The sequence below is a fragment of the Corylus avellana genome, chromosome ca9 (assembly GCF_901000735.1).
Source record: "Corylus avellana chromosome ca9, CavTom2PMs-1.0".
Taxonomy (NCBI): Eukaryota; Viridiplantae; Streptophyta; class Magnoliopsida; order Fagales; family Betulaceae; genus Corylus; species Corylus avellana.
The window spans coordinates 23,246,269-23,265,644 of record NC_081549.1 but is presented as its reverse complement, the minus strand read 5'-3'; the positions used below and the strand labels follow the sequence as shown (position 1 = coordinate 23,265,644).

Sequence of the window (19,376 nt, the reverse complement as noted above, 5' to 3'; positions counted from 1 at the left end):
CAATATTCGTAAAACTTTGTTTTTCTTGGTTCTAATATTTATTTATTTTGATTACGGTTTTAATTTCCATTGTTGTAAAAAACCAAAAAAAAAATCCGAACTGAACAAAACAAAATATATTTAAAAATAAAACAGCATATAATCCCTAGAGTACCTACCCTACTATTTTCAACTCATAATACTTTTCGGATACACACCCGGAAACATGGTGTCCATGTTCCAACTCCTTCAGAAAAACTCGTCCTGCAATCCGAAACCAATTTCTAACGGCATCTCGGAGTCTTAGCGCCCACGGCCGAGTCAAAGCACAACGGCAGTGGCGCCAAAAGCTATTCTACTCCCACCGGGGCACTTCCAAAGAATTTTATGTACCCAAAAAATAAATATTATGCATTGAAGAGTAACCCCGACCAAAAGAAATAGTCTAAAAAAGTGAAAGTAGAAAAATCAAATTTTAAAATTTGGGAAAATTACAGTTTACCTCCCCCCCAAAGTTGACAGCATTTTTCAATTCGAACATCAAAGTTTCAATTTTTGCAATTCACCCTCCCAAAGTCCCAAATTTTTGCAATTTGACCAATTGTATCCAAAACTTCCCATATTGTCCCTAATTTTTTAAAAAAAAAAAATTCAGGGTGGCCGTGGCCACCCCTTTGCCCATTTGGCCATTTTTGCACCCCCCAAATTTTTTTTTTCATAAAAAAAAAAAAAAAAAAAAAAAAAAAAAAAAAAATCAGGGGCAGTATCAGAATTTTTGGATAATATTGGTCGAATTGAAAAAAATTGAAACTTTGTGGGGGTGAATTGCAAAAATTGAAACTTTGATGTTCGAATTGAAAAATGCTGTCAACTTTGGGGGGGGGTAAACTGTAATTTTCCCAAATTTTAAAATTTGATTTTTCTACTTTCACTTTTTTAGACTATTTCTTTTGGTCGGGGTTACTCTTCAATGCATAATATTTATTTTTTGGGTACATAAAATTCTTTGGAAGTGCCCCGGTGGGAGTAGAACAGCTTTTGGCGCCACTGCCCTTGTGCTTTGACTCCGCCGTGGGCGCTAAGACTCCAAGATAAACAGGCATTAGTAAGAAAGATTTCTTCAATTTTAATTTTTTAATTCAATTACTTTTTTCGTACTTCGTTCTACTTTTCTTTTCTTCTCTTTTATTTTCTACTCTCTTTTTTTTACTTTACATAATTTTCGACATTTCTCCATTCCTTTTGATTCATTTTCTCACTGTTGGTTCCACTTCATTTGCTCTTTTTTACATCTCCCTTAAATTTCAGTTAATTTCCCTTTCATATTATCTAACTCTATATTATTCTTCGAACTTTTAACATAATTTTTTTTTTCTTTTGTTTAAATTTTAACCGTGTAATTAGAGGCTTTTAATAACATATTATCCTTCTATTATCTCTCATTTCACCCTTTTTTTTTTCTTCATATTATTAGTTTTTTTCAACTTTTCTTCATTTTCATCAATTTTTAGTTCTTTTATATTTTTCATCACTTAATTCTTAATTTATGTTAAAATAATTTTCATGCAAAAGAAACCCAAAAAAATAGAACAAAAAAAAAGAAAAACCAACAACAACAACACAACAAAAAAGGCAAAAATTACAAAACCTAGTCCCGAATCCTCAAACCTACCCATACTCTTCAACTCATACTAGTTTTTGTGATCATATCTATCCGACAAATTTCCTTAACTCATAGGAAGAACCATATTCACCATTCTTAATTGGAGGCTTTCGAACATCCAGACCAAAATTTTAAGAGGGGCAGAGAAAAACATTTATAAATAGTTAAAATTACTTTTGGAGGGTCCATTTTAGAAAATTGCAGCATACATAAAATATATATAGGGAATGACTATAATTTTTTGGTGGTTCCGCCCATGTGCAAAAACGACCAACCCACTACAACACTGACTAGACCCGTTAAGGACCCCCTAAAAACTTAAATTAAAACAGTGATTTCCCTAATTATTTGACTAATCTGCTCTCTGATTTCCCTATCGCAGACGATCTCAAATTAAAACAGTGCATGCATTTGTTGGGGAGAGCTGTGCAATCAAGTCTTTCTCAGAGTGCATGGAGAAACAGTTATTGTTAAGCAGAGGAGAAGCACTACTAAAGGGCGTTGGAACAGGAATGTTTCTGACTGTGAGCTTCTGTTCTTGGGCTTTCATCGTATGGGTTGGAGCCATTGTAGTTACTGCCAAGAGGGCAAGTGGAGGGGATATTATAGCTGTAGTAATGAGCATTCTGTTCGGAGCTATGTAATGATCGAAGTAACATTCACTTAAAAAGAAAAATAGAACTAAAAGCACACCAAATTCTATCACTTCGTGCATTTAAAAAAAAAAAACTTGCTTCTTTTTAATGCAGATCACTCACCCATGCTACTCCAGACATGCAAGTCTTCAATCAGGCAAAGGCTGCGGGAAACCAAGTGTTCCATGTGATTCACACAAAGCCAAGTATAAGCTCTAGTTCACGAGGGAAGACGCTTGAAGGGGTTGATGGCAACATTGACATACGTGATGTATACTTTGCCTACCCATCTCGGCCAGAGAAATTGATCCTTCAAGGTTTTTCATTGTCAATCCCAGCAGGAAAGACAGTGGCTTTAGTGGGTAGCAGTGGATGTGGAAAGAGTACAGTCATCTCTCTAGTTGCAAGATTCTATGACCCCTCAAAAGGTTTGTGCAGCTCCTTCTTACTCCTAAATTAGTCCCGAGTTGCTCAACATTTTGTTTTTTCCTTCTTTTACTTTAAGCTCTTAAGAACCCAAGCATTCAATGCGAAAAATGGACACACGTATATGTATGTTTCAATAGCTTGCCACATCAAGCTCTCCTATGTCCTTCTGTTTGAACGGAAATCCCTTATATTGTACTGCAATAGGTCAATCCATGCTGAAAGGTTGTAATGATTCTACTTGTAAGAACTATCCGAGCAAGAATGACTTCGGCTACTCGAACGTCTGTCCGACCAAATGGGTTCATATAGCCTTTTACATAGAACAGCCCTATTTGTAGTGTAATATGATAACTCTATTGCACGGAATCTAAATTTTTTTTTGTTTTAAGTTCATATTTGCAGATGCAAGTGTATAATTAATGATGAAGTATGCATATTTATGTTCAGGAGAGATTTTCGTTGACAAACACAACATCAAGGATCTCGATTTGAAGTTCCTCCGGAAAAACATAGGTGCGGTTTCCCAAGAACCATCACTTTTTTCTGGCACCATCTTGGATAACATCAAAGTCGGAAATATAAATGCGGATGACCAAATAATCCAAAATTCAGCAAGAATGGCAAATGCACACTCCTTTATATCGCAGCTTCCAAATCAGTACCTGACAGAGGTTTGTTGACAAACCCCTCTCCATTCACCTTACCACTTTTTCAAGCATTATTAGTTCAACAAAACTACTTATCGCATCGCAATTATTGGCCAATCAAAAACCGAAATGATCATGCAGATATCGGAAATAAAATTATACTCAAAATCTAATATTAAAAATAAAAAAAATAAAAAAAAATAAAAAAAAAAAGGTTGTAAACAAGAATATGAGAAGGGGGACTGACAGAAAACTAATCCATATGTTTGACATTCTAGTGAGTCTCCGACTAAGCATTCAAAGTACAAGCCTCGCAATCCTAATTCATAATATCAACCCTTTCCTGTTTTGCACACTATACATATCTATGTTTTATGTGACAATTCTTTGGAAATCACTTATTCACCATTCCATTCATTTTATATAAATATGACGAATTTAAAAGAGGATGACTCCTTAAACATTATTCTAATCCACCTAAAAAAATTTCTATCCACCATTCCGTTTTAATTGCAACAAACAAAGTACTTTTAAACAACATGTCGGATGTTTGCACAGTACCATAAATAGTAACCAAAAATGAATAATTAATGTGCGTCGCATCATATATTTTAATACTAACATTTTGCTCCATACATCTTAATTGTTGTGTACAGTCCATAGCTCTTACAACAAATGTCATCAGTATATATTATAGTGCCAAATGCTTGTTAATAGTTGTTAAAATTTAACCATATAACATTTACGTGGAAATAATTAAGTGAAGGGAAATGATCTAACAAAAAAAAAAGGCAGAAGATATAGGAGCCTTGCATTGAATAATATAGTTCAAGTACCTTGCTTCTAATGAGATGTACCTAGTAGGTCAGGATTATTCAGTTATGGGAACAAAAATAAATAAATAAACCAAGCAAATAAACCAAGCCTTAGCTTTCAAGACTGCAAGTCAATTACTTTAGTTCTCATGGGACGTCTAATAGGTCAGCTTTGGTAAGCTATGAAAACAGAATAGAGCAAATACAGGGCAACGGCGTCATTATAACTTAATATCCCAAGTGCTTGATCCCATTCACTCAATGAGAGTATTAATTCTACACTAATTTGGAGTGCAGGTAGGACAAAGGGGAGTCCAGTTATCAGGAGGGCAAAAACAGAGAATCGCAATAGCAAGAGCCATTCTAAAAAACCCTCCAATTCTTTTGCTTGACGAGGCCACAAGTGCACTTGATTTAGAGTCAGAGAAGTGGTTCAAGACGCCCTTGAGATGGCCATGCAGGGGAGAACAGTCATCTTGATCGCGCACAGACTGTCTACCATTATTAATGCAGATATCATTGCGGTTGTAGAAAATGGTCAAGTTACAGAGACAGGAACACACCAGAGCTTGCTAGATACCAACAAAGTCTACAATAACCTATATAACATGCAGAACCTGAACCCAGTTTACGACTTGAGGTTATTCGCCCCCAATTCCCCCTTTCTTGACGTGTTATTGAAATAATTGGAACAAAAACTCAACCTGCTTATATCGTGGATTGAATGACAGAGCCACAAATTCCACTGAAGAACCTGCAAATATCAAGCAACAGGTTCCATCTCAAGAAATTGAACAAAAGGAGGAATATATAGAGTCCAACAAATATACTGGAGACTTTACCAAGCAAGAAGACCAGAGGGGAAGAAGAAATACAAGTATATTCCTCAGAATCTGGTTTGGCCTGAAAAACAGAGACCTTGTAAAGATTGCTATTGGCTCCTTTGTTGCAGCTTTCTCTGGCATCTCAAAGCCTATTTTCGGATTTTTCATCATTACAATAGGAGTAGCGTACTACAACAAAGATGCAAAGAGGGAAGTTGGATGGTATTCAATCATCTTTTCTCTAATTGGATTGCTTTCATTATTCAGTCACACCATGCAACATTACTTTTTTGGCATGGTTGGGGAGAAGGCTATGGGAAACCTCAAACAAGCTTTGTATTCAGGTATAACAGTACGCCCATTAAAATTTCTGCATCATCACGTTACATTTTTCTCTCTGGTAAATTACTCTATACACTTTAAGCAGATTATTTTATCATAAGTACGAGCTCCGAAACCCAGTACAAAAGTGTAAATTGACATCTACAGCATTACAATTTTGCAGGCATATTGCACAATGAAATAGCTTGGTTTGAGAAACCTGAGAACAATGTTGGTTCACTTACTTCACAAATCATATATGATACCTCCATGGTTAAAACCATAATTGCTGATCGTATGTCTGTTATTGTACAATGCATCTCCTCCATATTGATTGCAACATTCGTTAGCATGGTTGTAAACTGGAGAATGGGCTTGGTAGCTTGGGCTGTGATGCCCTGCCACTTCATCGGTGGCCTGATTCAAGCCAAGTCAGCTAAAGGATTTTCAGGTGATTCAGCTGCTGCACATTATGAACTTATCAGCCTAACTTCTGAATTTGCAACCAACATAAGAACCATAGCATCCTTTTGTCATGAAGAGCACATAATTAGGAAAGCCAGAATATTTCTGGAAATCCCAAAGAGGAAGAGCAGGAGAGAGAGTATTAAGTATGGAATATGCACCCTTTGTTTATGGAACATTGCACATGCTGTCGCTTTGTGGTACACAACAATTTTGGTTGATAAAAAGCAAGCCACCTTTGAAAATGGCATAAGAGCATACCAGATTTTCTCTCTCACAGTACCTTCAATCACTGAGTTATGGACATTGATCCCCACCATCATCTCTGCCATCAGGATACTAACTCCTGCATTCTATACCCTCGACCGGAAAACTGAAATTGAACCAGATACACCGGAAAATTCACGTCTTGAGAGGATCAAGGGAATAATTGAATTTCAAAACGTCAAATTTAACTACCCATTAAGACCAGCAGTGACTGTTCTCAACAACTTCAGTTTACAAATTGAAGCTGGATCAAAGGTAGCTCTCGTTGGGCCAAGTGGAGCAGGAAAATCCTCTGTTTTGGCCCTTTTGCTAAGATTTTATGATCCAAGTGAAGGAAAGATTCTTATTGATTGGAAAGACATAAGGGAGTACAATCTGAGAAGGCTGAGGACACAAATAGGATTGGTGCAACAAGAGCCACTTCTTTTTAGCTCCTCAATTAGAGACAATATCTGCTATGGAAATGATGCAGCTTCTGAAACTGAAATTGTGGAGGTATTAGTGGAAGCAAACATACATGAATTTATAAGTAATTTCCCTTATGGATATGATACAACTGTTGGAAAGAAAGGCTGCCAACTTTCAGGTGGACAAAAGCAAAGAATAGCCATTGCAAGAACTCTACTAAAGAGGCCTGTAATTTTGCTCCTAGATGAAGCAACAAGTGCCCTTGATGCTAAGTCTGAAAGAACTGTAGTGAGCGCGTTGGAGTCACTTAATCTGAACAACAATGGTGGCTTGTTGTCAAGAACCACACAAATTACAGTTGCACACAGGCTTTCCACAGTGATAAACTCAAACACCATAGTTGTCATGGATAAAGGTGAAATTGTTGAGATGGGCTCTCACTCAACCCTAATAACATCCTCAGACGGAGTTTATTCAAGATTATTCCGGCTACAAAGTTTGGTAGAAAATTAATGGATTCCCCGTTCCAAAAAGTTGGCTATAATTTACATGCCGAAGAAAATTACACTAAGCCATAAAACTATAATTTTATTTTGGTGTTTAAGTAATAGCTTTGTAATATTGGTTGTCATGAAAATAGAAAAGGAACAGGATGAGGTTAATAACATGATGCAATAGATAAATAGTACCTAAGATAACCACACAAATTGGGGTTTCAATGGGTTTCATTTGGGGTTTCAACAAATAGAAAAGGAACAGGATGAGGTTAATAACATGATGCAATAGATAAATAGTACCTAAGATAACCACACAAATTGGGGTTTCAATGGGTTTCATTTGGGGTTTCAACGAAGTTTCATTTGTGATTTCGATGGGGTATTCAGGTTTCAACGGTGATGTTTGGGGTTTCAACGTTGATATTTGAGTCACGGAAATGCAAAAATTGCAAAACTTCATTTATGCTAACGGTTGCATGCGTTCTTCTCGAGGGGAGGTAAACAAGAAAAAATTCTAAGGTCTTATTTTCGGGTTTCAACGGTGATGTTTGGGGTTTCAACGTTGATATTTGAGTCACGGAAATGCAAAAATTGCAAAACTTCATTTATGCTAACGGTTGCATGCGTTCTTCTCGAGGGGAGGTAAACAAGAAAAAATTCGTAAGGTCTTATTTTCGGCCGGACCAACCTGAATGAGATAAATATTGTACTTTCTGAGATAGGCAAAAAAAAAGACATTCAAATTTTCCACACAAATTGGGGTTTCAATGGGTTTCATTTGGGGTTTCAACAGGGTTTCATTGGGGGTTTCAATGGCTTTCATTTGGGGTTTCAACGAAGTTTCATTTGTGATTTCGATGGGGTATTCAGGTTTCAACGGTGATGTTTGGGGTTTCAATGTTGATATTTGAGTCACGGAAATGCAAAAATTGCAAAACTTCATTTATGCTTACGGTTGCATGCGTTCTTCTCGAGGGGAGGTAAACAAGAAAAAATTCGAAGGTCTTATTTTCGGCCAGACCAACCTGAATGAGATAAATATCGTACTTTCTGAGATAGGCAAAAAAAAAAAGACATTCGAATTTTCCACACAAATTGGGGTTTCAATGGGTTTCATTTGGGGTTTCAACAGGATTTCATTTGGGGTTTCAATGGCTTTCCTTTGGGGTTTCAACGAAGTTTCATTTGTGATTTCAATGGGGTATTCAGGTTTCAACGGTGATGTTTGGGGTTTCAATGTTGATATTTGGGTCACGGAAATGCAAAAATTGCAAAACTTCATTTATGCTTACGATTGCATGCATTCTTCTCGAGGGGAGGTAAACAAGAAAAAATTCGAAGGTCTTATTTTCGGCCGAACCAACCTAAATGAGATAAATATCATACTTTCTGAAATAGGCAAAAAAAAAAGGCATTCGAATTTTCAGCCTTTCTGTGTCACGTAAAGACGAAAGTTCATTTGGGGTTTCAACAGGGTTTCATTTTGGGTTTCAATGGGTTTCATTTGTGATTTCAACGACGTTTCATTTGTGCTTTCAATGGGGTATTCAGGTTTCGACGGTGATATTTGGGGTTTCAACGTTAATATTTGGGTCAGAAAAAAATGCAAAAAATGCAAAACTTCATTTATGCTTATAGTAGCATGTGTTTTTCTCGAATGGAGCTAAACAAAAAAAAAAAATCGAAAGCTAGATTTTCGGCCGGACCAATCTGAGTGAGATAAATATTCAGACTTTCTGACATAGTCAAAATAAAGAAGACATTCGAATTTTCATCGTTTCTAGATCACGAAAATACGAATGTTCATTTGGGGTTTCGATGGGTTTCATTTGGGGTTTCAACGAGGTTTCATTTGTGATTTCAACAGGGTATTCATGTTTCAACGGTGATATTTGGGGTTTCAACGTTGATATTTGGGTCATAAAAATGCAAAACTTCATTTATGCTTACGATAGCATGAGATAAATATCTGACTTTCTAAGCTACGCAAAAGAAAGAAATTTGAATTTTTAGTCGTTTTGAGTCACTAAAATGCGAAAATTTATTCATGCTAATGGTAGCATGCTTTCTTTTCGGAGGGAGGAAATCAAAACAAAAATAAAAATAAAAATAAAAAAAGATCAAAATGTTTGATTTTTAGTCGAAACAACCTGAATGAGATAAATATCGGATTTTCTAAGTTAGACAAAACTAGAAATTTGAGTTTTCAGTCGTTCTAGGTCACAAAAATGCGAAAGTTCATTCATGCTTACGATAGCATGCGTTCTTTTCGAAGGGAGGAAAACAAGAAAAAAATATGAATGTTTGATTTTCAGCCGAAACAACATGAATGAAATAAATATTGGACTTTCTGTGATGGCCAAAACAAGACATTCGAATTTTTAGTCGTTCTGGATCACGAAAATGCATAAGTACATTCATGCTTATGGTAGCATGTGTTCTTTTCGTAAGGAGGGAAACAAGAAAAAATCAAAATGTTTTATTTTCAAACAAATTAACGTGAATGAGATAAATATCGGACTTTCTAATATGGACAAAATAAGAAATTTGAATTTTTAGTCGTTCTGGGTCACGAAAATGCAAAAGTTCATTCATACTTATGGTAGCATACGTTCTTTTCGAAGTGAGGAAAACAAGAAAAAATTCTAATGTTTGATTTTCGGCCGAATCAACATGAATGAGATAAATATCAGACTTTTTGAGCTAGACAAAAAAAAAATAAATTCGAATTTTCAGCCGTTCCGGGTCACGAAAATACGAAAGTTCATTCATGCTTACGGTAGCATGCATTCTTTTCGTTGGGAGCAAAACAAGAAAAAATCATAATGTTTGATTTTCAACCGAAACAACATGAATGAGATAAATATAAGACTTTCTGAGATGGACAAAACTAGAAATTCGAATTTTTAGTCGTTCTTGGTCACGAAAATGAGAAAGATCATTCATGCTTACGATAGCATGCGGTCTTTTCGTAGGGAGGAAAACAAGAAAAAATCTGAATGTTTGATTTTCAGCCGAAACAACCTGAATGAGATAAATATCAAACTTTCTAAACTAGACAATACAAGAAATTCGAGTTTTCAGTCATTTTGGGTCACGAAAATACTAAAGTTCATTCATGCTTACTGTAGAATGCATTCTTTTTGTAGGGAGGAAAACAAGAAAATATCTAAATGTTTCATTTAGGGTTTCATTCGTGGTTTCATTTTGGGTTTCATTTAGGGTTTCATTCAGGGTTTCATTTGGGGTTTCATTCGGGGTTTGATTTGGGGTTTCTTTTGAGGTTTCATATTTGGGGTTTCATTCGCGGTTTCTAAGACCGGTTTCTAAAACTAGTTTCCCAAAGTAGTTTTGGAATTCGGTTTTGAGCAGTTTTAGGGTGACCACATCCCTAAAACCCTAGACATTTTTGGCCAAAACAACCTTAATGAGATAAGTATCGGACTTTCTAAGTTAGACAAAAAAAGAAATTCAAATTTTCAGTCGATATGGGTCACGAAAATGTGAAAGTTCATTCATGCATACATTTGCAAAGGTTCTTTTCAAGAGGAAAACAAGAAAAAATCCAACTATTTGATTTTCAGCTGAAACAACCTTGATAAGATAAATATCAAAGATTCTGAGCTAGGCCAAAAAAGAAATTCGAATTGTCGGTCGTTTTAGTTCACGAATATGCTAAAGTTCATTCAAGATTACGGTAGCATGCATACTTTTTGGAGGGTGGAAAATAAGAAAAAATCCAAATGTCTGAATTTTGTCTGAAACAACCTTAATGAGAAAAATCAAAAAAAAAAGTATGAATGTTTGATTTTTGGCCAAAACAACCTAAATAAGATAAATATCAGACTTTCTGTGCTAAACAAAAAAAGAAATTCGAATTTTCAATCGTTCTAAGTGACGAAAATGCGAAAGTTCATTCACACTTACGGTAGCATGCATTCTTTTCGTAAGGAGGAAAACAAGAAAATAGCATAATGTTTTATTTTCAGCCAAAACAACATAAATGAGATAAATATCGCACTTTCTAAGATGGACAAAATAAAAAATAAATAAATAAATAAAAAATCGAATTTTTAATCATTCTAGGTCATGAAAACGCGAAAGTTCATTCATACTTACGAAGCTAGTCAAAAAAAGAATGAATGAACTTTTGCATTTGTGTGACCAAGAACGACAGAAAATTTGAATTGTTTTTATTGTCTAGCTCGGACAGTCTGATATTTATTTCATTCAGATTGTTTCGGCCGAATACCAAACATTCGAGCTCGTGTTTTTTCTTGTTTTCCTCCCTCCGAAAAGAATGCATGTTGTCGTAATCATGAATGAAATTTCACATTTTCTTGATCGAGAACAACTAAAAATTTAAATTTCTTTTTTCGTTTAACTCAGAAACTCAAATATGTATGTCATTCAGTTTGTTTCGGTCAAAAATCAGATATTCGGGCCCGTATTTTTTCTTGTTTTCCTACCTTCAAAAAGAACGCATGGTTCGGAAACATGAATGAATTTTTATATTTTCATGACTCAGAACGACTGAAAATTCGAATATATTTTTTTGTGTCGCTTAGAAAGTCTAATATTTATTTCATTGAGATTGTTTCGGCCAAATGTAGGTCATTCGTGTTTTTTTTTTTTTTTTTTTTTTTTCCTTCTTTCAAAAAAAACGCATACTACCGTAAGCATAAATGAACTATCACATTTTTGTGAATCAAAACGGTTGAAAATTCGACACGTGCAACCTTGTGTGTGTCCCTCTCTCTCCTCCCTACGTAAAAGACACTTGGAATACGCGTGGGACGGAATCCAGCGAGTGAAGAAAATTGAAAATTATAAAGCAACAGAAAGTGAGGTAGAGGGGGAGACGAAGAAGAGTGGTTTACTGCTTATGAGAGTGTTCTGTATTGGCGCTAAATCCGTGGCGGAGGTCGTTGCCCGTCACTCCCATAATCTTGGTTGAAATTGTTCCAACAGGTAGCAATTACATTTGAAGAGAAATTAATAATTAGCATAAAAATCATTAAAAGACGAAGGAAAAAAGGTAGAGGCAAGTTAAGGGACAACTGAGACGGAGATGAAGGGCGCGGCTTCTTCTTATGGATATGCGGCGAAAAGGCGATGGAGAGGGCTTGCGATTGGGGTGCTGGGTCTCGTTATCCTCTCCATGCTGGTTCCTCTTGTCTTTTTGCTCGGCCTTCACAATGGCTTTCGCTCTGCGGGTAACTCCTCTTTCTAGTTTCTACTGTCTCTGTGCTCTGCCTTGCTCAATCTGACCTCTAATTTTTTGGTTTTGTTTAGATCTGTTTCTTGTATGTGTTTTTTCTTTGTGGTTTCAGTTCAATTCTCTCTCTCTCTCTCTCTCTCTCTCCCCCCTCCTCTCTCTTCCCTTCTAATTAGGGCACATGAGTCTCTCCATCTCTTCCTCCAATTGGTGTCGGCAGATTCTCTTCTACTTCCCGTACGTTTGTTGGTCTTTTTCTATTGATATGTCGCTGGTCGATCGACATTAGCTGTGGCTCTTTGAATCTACTACATTTCCTGATTTAATTTCCTCCGCCTCTTTTTCACCAATTTGATGGCAGCTTCCGGGATTTTGGGGATTTAGACTAACTTAACTAGCAAAACATTACAGTCACAAGTCTCCCTCCTTCTCTATTTATGGAATAATCTATATTTTCGTTTATTCCTACTGTGGGAATTGCTACTTATTAATCCCTGTCCTTGTGGTTGTTGTATATTTTCATTAACTCGGCATAGCATGGCGTCGTAACACCCAAACTTTCATCTGCCAAGGAATGGTTTCTTTGTAATGGTCAACACCGACTGGTTTTATATAGAAAGAGTGCAAAGATTCTTAACTTTCTTATTTCAACCTTATGGTATAACATTTTGCATTTACATATCTTAGGGCTTCGTAGAGGACTCCGTTAATTGTTTGATGTCATAATAATGGACAATCCCACATAATAACAGAAGGCTTCTTCTGATAATTATGCAAGCCACAGAGTGTAAAGGCCAAAGTCTTTGCTATAAAACAAGCAGCTGAGCATTGACTGGCATTTCCAATGAGCTGGGATCATAGGTTGCAACAATTGAGATGCCTTTATCACATGAACCTTCACTATAGGTTAGGTCTGAGTTTAGACTCACTGGTGCTATAGTTCCCTTGGAAACCAAGAACGGCCACACCTATGACAATATCACAATCTTAAGATTCTTTCCTAATTACTTTGTTTTGTCTTTTGTTTTTTGGCTCTTATCCAAAAACGTTGTTTTGAGGTTTCATTTATGGTTATATATGAGGAGATAAAGATGACAAAGTTGAGGAATTATTTTGATCTGCTGCAATTGTCATTTATAGAAGTGAATGTAGTTTTTTCTTTAGGCATGTTTTCATGATTGTACTCTTTCTTTACTCCTCTTTCATCACATGAACACATATTTCCCATTTATATTAACTTTTTAACACCATTAATTTAGCATCTTCTGCAGGTTATGTTTCCGAACAACAAGGTTCAGCTTCAGTAAGTATTTTAATATTTTTGCGAATTTTGTACATCTTTTTGTGCTTCAATTTTTTGTTGACATTGACTCTCTCTCTCTCTCTCTCTCTCTCTCTCTCTCTCTTAATTGCAAATCAGGATGGTTTAAGAGGATATGACCAGTACAAAATCAGAAATGCTTGGAATGCATCTGAGGTAATACATTTTATACTTGCCATTAGGCTATGCTACCAGTTTTGTGCAGAATTTGATGATGTACAAGTTAAATGCTAAAAACTTGCTTGTGAAAATTTCAATTTCAAACTTTTGTCCTCCAACGCCCCAAAATTAAAGAAACTTCTACATGTACATACATATATATTGTTTTCTTATATGAAGATTAAAGGCTAGTCCTATAATGACCCATGCTTTGATTTTTTACAGGGGGATCAATCAAGCAATGTAGAAAGGCTTATTGGAAAATTTGGACCAACTCTTCCAAAGGTTCATGCATAATGCTCTGATGGTCAATACTTAACTTTTTTTTTTTTGATAAGTATTTTGTTTTGTAGTGATTTTTTAATACTTAACTTTTTAACTGTTAAATCATTGAAAGTGGTATTATTGTGTCTTTCATGGTTGTAAATGGTGTTGATAATGCTTACACAATTGTCAAATAAAAACCTTGTAATTGAATCATTTGATAGCAAATGGCTTTCCTTTTACTCATTCTATGATACACTAATCTAAAAGATTTGAGGTTGTCTAATTTTATTATTCCTTATAAAAAAACAGAATGTACCTATTTTATCGCAAAGATGAGTATTGTTTGTAATGTCATTTAGCTATGGAACAATAGCATTGGTCCTGAAAGTTCTAATTAATTTTGGGATATACTTTGGTCTGTGATGAACGCATAATTGACTTGCAAAAGTAAATGAAAATAGAGAATTCAAATGACATACAAAAGCATTTTTATCTATATGAACCACACTCATTCAACATATGGTAGGATGCAACTGATGAGGCTTGAGAGGGAAATTTTCTTCTTTTGTGTGTGTAAATGAGTCTCTTGACTTTCATATTTGGTTAGTATTTAAAGCCCATGGACATATGCACATCAATTATGTCTTTTGTTTTTCTTTTTCCTGATATATATTTTAGTTAAGCTGTAAACTTATTTTTAATGAGCGTCTTACAATTCATTTACTGGAAAGAAAAAGAAGCACATGCATTTTGATCCCCAGAATGTTGACATATAAGCTTATTGACCTGTAAGTGCTGCAATGTGGGCTAATAAAATCATGCTTGACATTCTTTTTGTCATCTTGTGTTACATGTGTCAGGATGTTCTTAGAAACTTGTCCAACAAAGCGAATAAAACCATCGCTAGAGGTTCGATACGCGATACTCAACCAAAAAAAGGTTTTGGTGGCCTCCACATCTTTAAAGTTTGCTCATATATTCTTTACCACCTTGTTAAAAGATGTCCATTTGTTTTTTTGTTTTACTTTTTATTATAAATTATTTGCAGGTCTTCCAGTGCCTCCACATGGTATTATGCCATCACCTCCCAATGCAAATGTAAGTACACATCACTCTTTTGCTGCAGACTACTCGTTAACATGCTAATCAATTTCTGGTGCTTGTAGAGCTTAATTGATCGGTTTGAAATTCTGTGACAGAATCCTAAAGTTGGTGCTGCAGTTGAAGGCCCCTTATATACAAAAGATGTTGATGAAATTGGAAAATTATGTGAGTTTAAATTTGGTAGTTATTGCCTTTGGCGCCAAGAACATGTAGAAGAAATGAAAGATTCTACAGTGAAGAAATTGAAGGACCAACTATTTGTGGCTAGAGCATACTATCCTAGTATTGCAAAACTTCCTAGACAGGACAAGTTGTCTCGTGAGCTGAAGCAAAATATTCAAGAACTGGAGCGTGTTCTTAGTGAAAGCACTACAGATGCTGATCTTCCACCACAGTAAGTGATGGCAAATCATTACCCTGTTTTCCATGAATAAGAGCCACCAATGAAGTCATGGTTAAGAACATTAATAATCGCCATCAAGAACATTGATAGATGTCATATCCATCTAAACAAACTTGTAAGATACATTAATCATTTTTCTTTCTTCAGGCACATTATGTATGCTTGTTTGTTAAGCTGTTCTTTTCTTTTCTTTTCTTTTTGGATTTATGGTAGTTTCGGACTATTTAGAAAACCTTTTTGATTGGCATTTATCGTGTTCTTCTTCTAGCATGTAAGGGGGACTTTATTTGTATATATCATGTGCACTAGGGTTGCACTCTCCTCCGCTCTTTTAATGAAATGAATTATTTATCAAAAAAAAAAAATTTACTAGACCTGCTTCTGCCAGTGCTTTTTGCTCATGTGCTATTCTTAACCCTAGTCGTGTTCTTTTGAGCTTCATTTATTCTTTTCCTTTTTTCCTTTTTTCTTTCAGGTTCTCTTTGAACCTTTTATTACATACTGTTTGTCACTTGAAATGGTAAAACCATCTTAGTCAGCTCTAAGCTATTCGAATCCCTTTCAAACCTATTGCTGACAGTTTCATGTAGCTCTTGAGTGTATTGTGGTAGTAATATTACTAAATCTGCTTCTTGTAAAGCTCGAGTTTTGCTCAAGTTGCTATGACATTAACAAATAAAATACTCTGACAGTTATATATAGAAATTAAAAATACTTGTCTGATAATCTGTATACAGAAAGTTTTATTCATTAAAAAAAACAAAAAAAATATATATATATATATATATATAGGCAGAAACTTCTGTTTAAAACCTTGTTTCTTCTAGCACTATGGATGAGGTAGTTGGACCTTTTAGATAAGCATCCCTACAACTTTGAGATGAGCATGGTGTAAAACATCTGGTCAATACAGTAACTTGTTTGGTGTGTTAGCAGACGGTGGTCAAGTTACCCCTATTCTCATCATTTGTTTCTGCAGGTGCTATGGATTTATATTATAATAAATTTTCATGTGGCTTGTTCAACACACTAAGAACAAAATTGTTTCATTAGGATTGCTAAGAAGTTACAGAGGATGGAAGCTGCAATAGCCAAAGCCAAATCATTTTCTGTGGAGTGTAACAACGTTGACAAAAAATTGAGACAAATATACGATATGGCCGAGGACGAAGCGAACTTCCACATGAAACAGAGTGCCTTCCTCTACCATCTCGCAGTCCAGACTATGCCAAAGAGTCTTCACTGCCTGTCAATGAGACTGACAGTGGAATATTTCAGATCTCCTCCCAACAATATGGAGCTCTCTGTGGCTGAAAAATATATAGATCCTATACTGCACCACTTTGTTATTTTCTCTAATAATGTGCTTGCATCATCAGTAGCAATCAACTCAACTGTTATGCATGCAAAAGTATGTTTCAAACATTCTGTTAGTCATGCTTGACTTTTAAGTTACCAATGCTTCTACTGGAAACACTGATTGATTATCCTGTTATGTTTCAGGAAAGCATGAATCAGGTTTTTCATGTGCTTACAGATGAACAGAATTACTTTGCAATGAAACTATGGTTTCTGAGAAATACTTTCAGGGAAGCCACAGTTCAAGTGTTAAACATTGAACGTCTTAAGCTGGACAACCATCATAAGGCAACTCTGTTGCATCTTTCCCTGCCTGAGGAGTTTCGTGTTTCCTTTCGCAATGTTGATAGTCCGCCTACAGCCTCTATTAGAACAGAATACATTTCTATTTTTTCTCACTCACACTATCTTCTCCCTGACATATTCCAGAATTTGAAGAAAGTTGTGGTTCTCGATGATGATGTTGTCGTGCAGCAAGACTTGTCAGAACTATGGAATGTCGACATGAGAGGGAAAGTTAATGGCGCTGTGCAGTTTTGCTCATTAAGGTTTGGTCAACTGAAGAAATATTTGGGTGAGAGCAGTAATGATAAAAATTCTTGTGCTTGGATGTCTGGATTGAATGTAATTGACCTGGTCAGGTGGAGGGAGCTAGATCTTACTGAAACTTACCAAAGGTTGACTCAGCAGGTGAGTAATGTTGAGTTTTACCAAACATATGTTGCCGGTTTGGATATGCTGGGAATTATCGGTGGTTTGACAATGCTATAAGATGACTGAGAAAAATATAAATTAGATTTTTTTTAAAAAAAACACTGTACCTCACTTTTGTTTAATTGCTGTTAATCACTTGACTTCACACCTCTCTATCAAAGGTTGGACTTGATTGTACTGCAATAAATTTGGCAAAAGCATCTGTTCATTCAGTATTATTTCTGCATGCTCTATTTCTCAGTTATGTTGAGCCTTTCAGTTGTTATGGTTGTATCTAATAGTTATTGCAGTGACTAAAGCTTAATATATCACGAGCCATGTAAATTTTCTGACTCTTTTTCCTTTGTTCCAAACATGAACTGCAGCTGACCATGCATGAGGGATCAAATGAAGCCATTGCGTTGCGTGCAAGCTTGCTCAGCTTTGAGGACCTAGTTTTTTCTATTGATGGTGCTTGGGCTCTGTCTGGACTAGGACATGACTATAGCATTGACATCCAAGCCATTTCGAAAGCTGCAGTTTTGCACTATAATGGTAACATGAAACCTTGGCTTGAGCTCGGAATTCCAAAATATAGACATTACTGGAAGAAATTTTTGAACCAAGAAGATCAGTTCTTGAGTGAATGCAATGTAAATTCATAGTGAGCTGATGTTTCAAATTGAATGCTTCAAACTCCGGGAACTATAAGGGGATCAAGAAGTGAGGATTTCCATTTTCTGGGTGCTGAGAATTTGTCATTCGGCTAGGTTTTCCAGAGTATTGGGTTGCAAGGAAGAGATAGCCAGGATGAGTTTCATGATAAAATAGTTCATTTTTTGGTAAATAGGAGTATTTATCCACTTTCTGGCAAAGCAGGGAGATGTAGTTCACTCTCGACTGCTGCAGTTGATATTCATGGTCATTGGAGGTATGAAATACCGATAGATGGATTGTGCAGGGAATGATATGGAGAGCTTTATTCTGTGCTTCTTAGCTTGTTGACGCAAACCAGTGGATGGAGAAAGCCATAACGAATGGTGTGTACGCAATAAGGATGTGATTGGTGTTTCTTCCAGGTGGATTTAGACTGTCATTCATGATGTAAATGATTGTTGGCTAGGAAAGCAAGTAGTGTTAGGTCTTTCAGTGCTAAATCTTTCTTTAGAGGCCTTACTTCATCTTATTTGATCATATTTTTTATTAGGTCATGAGAATATGAATGGACTGGAATTTTCTTTGCACTGTCTCGACTAATTATAATCTTTTTCTCAAAAGTACTTTTTGAAATGGCATTTACGAAGTTAATAGCTTTTCTTTTTAATCCTACACTCGGTGGCGTAAGTGAGAAAGCCTTGAGAGATGCTATTGGTTCTCCTCATTGATCTTTCTCCGTCCAAATTCCACCATTGATCTTGTGGGATCCATACTTCGCAACTTTGGGGCCGAAATTTTTAAGCATACTTTGGCTGACGTACGTCTGGGGAGAAATTCCCCAGACATGTTATTGGTCCTTCCCGTTAGTCTTTCCCATCCAACTCTTGCAATTCCAATGGTGGATTTGTGAGTTGGACGGTAGAAGAACCAATAGAAAGGAAAATACTCATTTCTCGAAAACCTCAATCTGAATTTAGTTTAAGTTGGCCTCTGATCGATGTCCCTTTAGTCCAAAATACTTTTATAACTCAAGATACACGATTCATGCATACGTATTATGTATATGCCCGAAAGAGCACTCATAACAGTGACTTATGCATTTTTTATTCTTATCCAAAGCTACCCCACATTGGCTTATCTATCTTATCGCTAAATTAACAGTGAGCTACAATAACAATCTTAACTTATCTCCAAAATTACATAATCAATCTAAATTTTGATTGACATTGTAGCTTCTCTAAAATT

The 19,376-nt window shown here is 35.8% G+C and overlaps 1 protein-coding gene and 1 pseudogene across 3 annotated transcripts; both read left to right on the top strand.

Annotated features, from left to right (window-relative positions):
* Positions 1-2,024: 2,024 nt before the first annotated feature.
* On the top strand, positions 2,025-7,009 carry LOC132162511 (ABC transporter B family member 14-like; annotated as a pseudogene).
* Positions 7,010-11,770: 4,761 nt separating this feature from the next.
* On the top strand, positions 11,771-18,714 carry LOC132191956 (probable galacturonosyltransferase 7). Of its 3 annotated transcripts, none has more exons than XM_059607104.1 (10): positions 11,771-12,166; positions 13,440-13,471; positions 13,589-13,645; positions 13,874-13,933; positions 14,776-14,854; positions 14,964-15,013; positions 15,115-15,413; positions 16,476-16,833; positions 16,926-17,471; positions 17,861-18,714. In XM_059607104.1, exons 1-10 carry the CDS (start codon positions 12,022-12,024, stop codon positions 18,137-18,139), a joined length of 1,905 nt encoding a protein of 634 aa, XP_059463087.1. In that variant the 5' UTR covers positions 11,771-12,021; the 3' UTR covers positions 18,140-18,714. The 3 variants fall into 3 exon arrangements, with proteins under 3 accessions (XP_059463087.1, XP_059463085.1, XP_059463088.1); XM_059607102.1 differs by having other exon boundaries at positions 13,428-13,471; XM_059607105.1 differs by lacking the exons at positions 11,771-12,166; positions 13,440-13,471; positions 13,589-13,645 and having other exon boundaries at positions 13,877-13,955.
* The last annotated feature ends 662 nt before the right edge of the window (positions 18,715-19,376 follow it).

What these genes read in the sequence shown, in the direction of transcription:
- LOC132191956 (XM_059607102.1), top strand. Translation starts at nt 12,022, where the DNA reads ATGAAGGGCGCGGCTTCTTCTTATGGATATGCGGCGAAAAGGCGATGG. An exon ending in AACAACAAGGTTCAGCTTCA is followed by an intron (nt 13,472 to 13,588) that starts GTAAGTATTTTA and finishes ATTGCAAATCAG; the next exon opens with GATGGTTTAAGAGGATATGA. An exon ending in ATGCTTGGAATGCATCTGAG is followed by an intron (nt 13,646 to 13,873) that starts GTAATACATTTT and finishes GATTTTTTACAG; the next exon opens with GGGGATCAATCAAGCAATGT.